Source organism: Cuculus canorus, chromosome 1 (assembly GCF_017976375.1).
Source record: "Cuculus canorus isolate bCucCan1 chromosome 1, bCucCan1.pri, whole genome shotgun sequence".
Lineage (NCBI taxonomy): Eukaryota > Metazoa > Chordata > Aves > Cuculiformes > Cuculidae > Cuculus > Cuculus canorus.
The window spans coordinates 123,701,138-123,707,321 of record NC_071401.1 but is presented as its reverse complement, the minus strand read 5'-3'; the positions used below and the strand labels follow the sequence as shown (position 1 = coordinate 123,707,321).

Sequence of the window (6,184 nt, the reverse complement as noted above, 5' to 3'; positions counted from 1 at the left end):
TGCAGAGTCTTATTCTCAGTTGAGCTAGACCTGTCAGGGCCATCATTTTGACTTTGCCCACAGAAAAATGTAAAAATCCCATAAAACATGGAATTCCTGTTGTGCTACAACGTGAATTTAAAATTTAACACCTCAAATCTCTTCAAACCATTTAACTTGCACAGCTGGGCTGATAGTGAAGCTGGATTTTGGGCCAAAAGGAAGGATGTGGGAAAAGTATCATTGAGGGAGATCATCTGACCGCTAGGATGATATAAACGCTTAGACATTAAGTTCTAGTTAGAAGGAAGATGGTGCCTGTCTGCATCAGTGTCCGTCAGGACTCCTTGGATGGACAGAGGATGCTACTCCTCTCATGTAGAAAATTTTTAAGTGCTGCTTTTTCCACCTTTTCCTCTCCTTCCTTTTCCAATTTGAAACTACGTTCAGGTGTATGAAAATAACCTTCAGTGCCTTGTTTCCAAGCCAGTCTTGGAAAAATTTCTAACCTAACAGTAGACCTAAGTGGCAGTGAGACTTTCATTGGCTGCTGTGACTGCAGCACACTCCTTGACTTGGGACTTTATTTCTGTAGTCATGTAATAGGTTCTGCTTACTGTTCTCTTCTCTGCTGCAGGTTGCTTCACTGTGGAAACCAAAGAAGCTACTTTGAAGCAGAAGCAAATTACTTTTAGCAGTGTGAGCAAAACAACAAAAAAAAAATCACTTGCCACTCGCCTGCCCATGGTGTCATTTTATATCTGTGCCAATTCAGTGCCATATGTTGACCATTGTTTTTCATGCTCTTCCCCTGGCCCATTGTTTAGTGTTGCTGTTGTGATCCCTCTCCCCCAGCTTTAGCGGGGTTACCGTGCGGTTTCCTTGGCATCATTTCAGCTGGGTGCTTCAGAAAAACCACTGCTGTGCAAACTGCTAAGCAGCTTCTGGGAGCAGAACTCGACAGTCCTCTCCAACTTGTAGCCCTGTGGTTTCCCATCTTGCCTTTCCTAATATGAAGGAGCAATTTCCTAAGCTGTTTTTCTATTCCTGCTACCGAGAAATAAGGCAACCAAGTGATGCAGACACCACAGGGATGAAAAGTGCCATGGACCCCTTCAAGGGCAACAGGAGGAATTCAGAGCACATTTCAAAACACAAAATGATGACGTGTAATGTGCTCTGAATTGCAAATAAACCATCTATGCTCATGTTTTAATGACATCTCAAATACTGCCTGTCTAGCTACTTGTAAATTTGGGGCATAGGAGTTTGAAGTTATTTATTCTTCTGGTGGGAGTTAAACAACACTCATTTCAAGCAAGGTTTTTCAAGGAAAATAAATAGATAGGATAATGCAGCTCAACTGATTTTTATGTTGGGAATGGTAGCAAACATGCTTGAAATGTACTGTTTTTTTGTAATGTCACTTTTAGAAAATAAAGGTTTTTGCCATTTAAGTATTTTCTTTTTTTTTGCTAAGAATAGAAATAAATCCCATTTTTCTTCGGTCACAACATGCTTTCTTTTTCTCTCATTTTTTTTTTTTTTAAGATGTCAATTAGTCATGCAAAGTTTTATAAGTGCATTAACATTCGAGTTTGTACAGAATTATTTTTAACCAGATGCCCTCCCCGCAGTTCATACCTACAGCTTCTGAAAAACTACATGCCACAGTGATAGTAGAGTTCCTCTTGGAAAAACATTGGCTACTGCATAAGCCAGCAGTAGAAATAAGACCCACAGGATTCCAGCTTCCATCTTATCATCTGTGAAGTTTCTCCTTGACTCCCACCGTTGATGAATCCAATAACACTAGGAGGGAAACATCTTCTAGGAGAAAAAACTGTCTCTGGCCAGTGACTGGTAGGTTTGGGAATGAGTGTTGCTTCCCTGAACAGTGTTCTTAATAAAGCCACAAGCAGCTGCTTTGAAAGTCTAGAACTGGTACCACTTTTTGTCCTTGTATTTCAGCATCACCTACAGAAATGGGAAATGAAGAAAGAGATATAAAACGCTGCTCTGCGTATGAGGTATTACACATGACATAGGCCCACTGTCACAGACTTCTTAGGTAAAAAAGAAAGAGCATTGTGGTACTTTACTAACAGCATTATCAGATTGTGATTCCACCAAAACCTTGCATTTAATTTCATCATTGCTACATTAAAAAAAGAGAAGTTACCCACTGTTGCTGTTCATTACAAGATTTTCCTGAGGAGCTTTAACAACTTTCCTTCTACAAAAAGTACAGAAGAGTGGGAATAACCAGGAACTTGCTTTTTACTCATATAGAAATCTTATCCACACAGCGTAGCAGATATATATCCTGAATATATAAACCTTTTGCATCTCAGGGCATGTTCTTTCTGCTTTTTTTTTTTTTTCCGTGTGCTTAAAAAAGCCAATAAAAATGTAAAGTTCCTGTCCAGAGATGTGACACATTTTAAATGAAGAACATGCATTATGGGAAGTATTCTTTAGTGTTGTTTTATCTTCAAAGATAATCACTTTGGTTGATTCCCAGCCTTAACAGCGTGGGATGGAAGAACTTTCCATTTCCAGCTTAAAGCACAAAAGCTGTCTGTTCTAGGCAAGCATTATTCTATGTAACTGTAACAGAGTGTTATACTAGAAACGTTCACCTCTTCTTCCCATTAAGACCTGTAAAGGTTCATATATAGAATTACGGAATTGTTTGGGTCAGAAAAGACCTTAAAGATCATCCAATTCCAGTGCCTTTCTATGGGTAGGGACACCTTCACCTTCCACTAGAGCAGGTTGCTCAAAGCCTCATCCACCTCCCCATTTCCTGCCCTGCTGCACAGACGCGCTGCACTTGGTGACTCAGAAAAAAATAGAATCATAATGAATCACTGAGAAAGGCAAGCGATGAGAAGTGTCATATTCTAAATTCAGAGGCTAACAAGGGATATTCACTTATGGAAACATGAAAAGAAGGGGCGTGCAATAGGATTTTATTTTCTGCATTCTTAGTGTTTAGGAGCGGGAAGAGCAGAGTGTCTGTTAACATGAGTACACCTAAACCAACACGACAGGGTGAATGGGGAGAACCGTACTTGACTTCCCCAACGGGAATTAAAGGCTCAGTTGCAGGGTTGGTGGTTCCTAGTGTATGGTGCCAGGGCCCCTACCTCGTGTGCATGTTTGGAAAATGCCTCAGCGCTCGCCATCATGCTGGCAGTCTTTTCATCCAGTTCTCCCAGTTTCTGTCCTCTCTCATCAAGGGCAATGCGTGCACGAGTCAAGTCCCCAATGACTCCTCCTGCAGCTCCTCTCACGCCTTCAATTCCACCTGATCCAGGGATGTGCTGAGCGAGACTCCGAGAGGCTTTTCCTGCCGTGGCCTCACCAACTGCAAAGGTGAAATGAACAGACCGACAGGAATGAGTCCCTGGCCATAGCTCTGTCTGTCAATGCTTCTCATCCTTAAGCTGCAGCCTTGCATTGGTGATGCCGTTTGATACGCAGACGGCACATGTACAAAGCTTTGCTCTGTGCACTGGCACATCTACAGCACAGTCATGGACACTCCCACTCAGTTGCTCAAAAGAAGCTGCCAAGTGTGAAGGAATCATGGGAAATCAATTGAGAACCCTTCCCTCGCAATGTCATCTTGATTTTTTCATCAGTGATCTAAATCTTGTGTACCATTCCATTCCTGGATGACAAGGGCAGGGGATCCTATGAATTAATGTCTACAAAAAAAAAAACCAACAAAACCCAACCCCAAGCCCAATAAATTACTCACAAAGTTCCTCTCTGTCAAAAGCTTGTCCACTTCCTCCAAAAAGTCCTTTGAGGAAGCCTCTGTTTTGGGCTTCTGGCGTTTCCACAGGAGTAAACAAATCTCCAAGCATGTCCTAACGAAGTCAGACAAAAGTCCATGTGAAAAATTAGTAAGGTGAAAGCAGTTCTAGGTGTTTTCTTTATCTGCATTTACGAGCCATGTGCATTGGGTCTAATCAACTAGTTTTAAGAGTCTGTTGTGTGAACAGTATTAAGTAGTTAACACTTGTAATTCATGACAGCCAAATACTCAGGCTAACCAGATTCACCCAGGCTATGTTCACTCGTGCTTTCAGAGGGACTTGGTTTGTCACTGCCCTCTAATATGCTCATTACTACAGAGAAAGAAAAATATTTATAAGGAATACAAAGTGCAAATATCAATGATAAGGTCACATTTTTCTTAAGGACAGCAGAGGCGGCGCTATAATCGAATAAACAATTTGTTGTGAATTATGTGTTTTGATTGAGTGATTATCCAGGTGAGCAGGTAATCACTCTGCTTACTCTTCACAGTGTGCTTCAGTGCTTGCTACCAGTTCAGAGCATTTGATGGTTTGTAGTTTGGGTTTTGTAGGTGTTTGGTTTGTTTGTTTTTTAAACAAAATCCCATCACCTTCCACACGCTCTTCCTCCACCCCATCACTGTGCATTGATACAGTGCCATCAGCAGTGCTAAATAAGGATGGCTGAGGGCACATCTGTGGTGCCACATATTGGAGCAGTTGGCCCAAACAAATCTCAGGCTAGGGTTTATTTGCAGCAGTACTTGGAAAAGTGGGCTCTCCTGAATAAAACAGATGGAGGAAGTGTGCAGTCCCATTAGAGTTTGAAACCAGTGAGGCTGTGCAATGGGAACAGTTGCTGCCCTGTTGCTGAACTCTGTGTTTGCTCATCCAAGCCTCAACAGGCAGGTACAGCTATAGCGATGCACTTAGCTCTGTCCTAGCTCTTGGCCTCCCAGGAGCTGTGACTCGCACTTGATGCTCCTCTGCACAGTCAGCTGCTCTGGGGGAAAAAAAAAAAAATAATTGCAGCCCTTGAGCCGAAGTGGAGGCTCTCGTGCAGCCTGCTTTGTTTTCCCAGGTAGCAGGTGATACTGGGTCATCTGCTTTCTGTACACATATAACAACTGTATGAGCCTCTTACTGACCTCTGCACGCAAGCCAAGATGCAGAGAGCCCCAGTCTGGCAGCACAGAGAAGCAAGGCCTGGGTTTCCCTTTAGCTGGAAGTTTTTATGATGCTATTAATGTTAATAAAATTAAAAAAAAAAATCTAGCTTCTAACAGCCTCTCACTGTAGGTCCATCTTCTAACATACATTGATCAAACCTTTTGATCATTTTAAAATTGGTTCCCTGCATAATAACCCGTTCTCGGATGTGCAGAATCTCGTGTGCAAAACTCACTCCCCTCACAGGACATTTTCAGACTTGAGACAGACAGTGCTGTGATGTGAGCTGCACAGCTCAGCACATGTTATTCCCTACGGCATAATGAGTGCTGGCAGGACTGTTTCTTTTGTATTTCTATCCTTCTTCATTGCTAATTATATAATCTAGATTATTCTCCCTCTTTTTGTCCCCTCTTATTACTCATGGTTCTCTCTGTAACCTCTCACAATTCCTCCTCTTTACTAAATGACATTTTAATTTGCATTTTCATTTTTAAAAAAAAAAAAAAAAAAAACCAAAAACCACAACCCAAATCTCACATTGTAAAGCCCTTTTGCTCAAAATAAATTATTTTAATTAGGACCATTTTAATAGCTGCTGTATTTTAATGTACAATGGGAGATGCTTTCCTCATGTGCAGAAGGGGAGTACCAATTATTGGATAAAACCAATGCAGAATAGTTAAAAAAATACAGTAAAACAGAGCATTTTTTTTTGATGCTAACCATACTGGTTTGTCTCATGCTCCCACGTATACTGAAAACTGCAGGTATTAAGATATTTTTAGAATAAAAATGAAATTAGCTAAAAATATGGGAAGGAATTCATATTTTCACTGAGACAGTTGCTGCGTGGTTGGACACATGCTGATACCAACTGCTGTAGCTGCTATCCATTTGTAGCTTCCCCTTCTTTCCCTTCAGTCATTTTTAACAGTTGGTCTTTCGTATGGTAGGGCTTTGAGAGAAGCAGGCTGTGAAGAATCCCATTTGGGCATAAACCTGACTCCGTACGGAGCCCAGCAGGCACTGCAATTGCATGTGAGCAGGCTGTAGGCTCAGACCAGCCATTATGGCACAGGAGCAAGGTGACAGTGTCAGAAAAAGTCCAAGCAGTGACAGAATTGCTGAACTCTCCCTGCTGCTTTGGCATCGTTCAGCCAGGGCAAGTGGAGAGGAACACGTGTCCCCCTCCTGCAGCACAGACTTCACTTGAAATAATA

The 6,184-nt window shown here is 41.8% G+C and overlaps 1 protein-coding gene across 4 annotated transcripts in view; it reads right to left on the bottom strand.

The window, feature by feature from the left end:
* Positions 1-305: 305 nt before the first annotated feature.
* The window catches only part of STXBP5L (syntaxin binding protein 5L), a 197,395-nt gene continuing 191,516 nt past the window's right edge, over positions 306-6,184 (bottom strand). For all 4 annotated transcript variants that reach the window (XM_009557006.2, XM_054087829.1, XM_054087838.1 and 1 more), the window contains 3 exons: positions 3,749-3,860; positions 3,132-3,352; positions 306-1,956 (listed from right to left, as the gene is read on the bottom strand). In XM_009557006.2, coding sequence (XP_009555301.2) covers positions 1,915-1,956; positions 3,132-3,352; positions 3,749-3,860 — 375 coding nt within the window. In that variant the 3' untranslated portion in view covers positions 306-1,914. The remainder of the gene's footprint in view (positions 1,957-3,131; positions 3,353-3,748; positions 3,861-6,184) is intronic.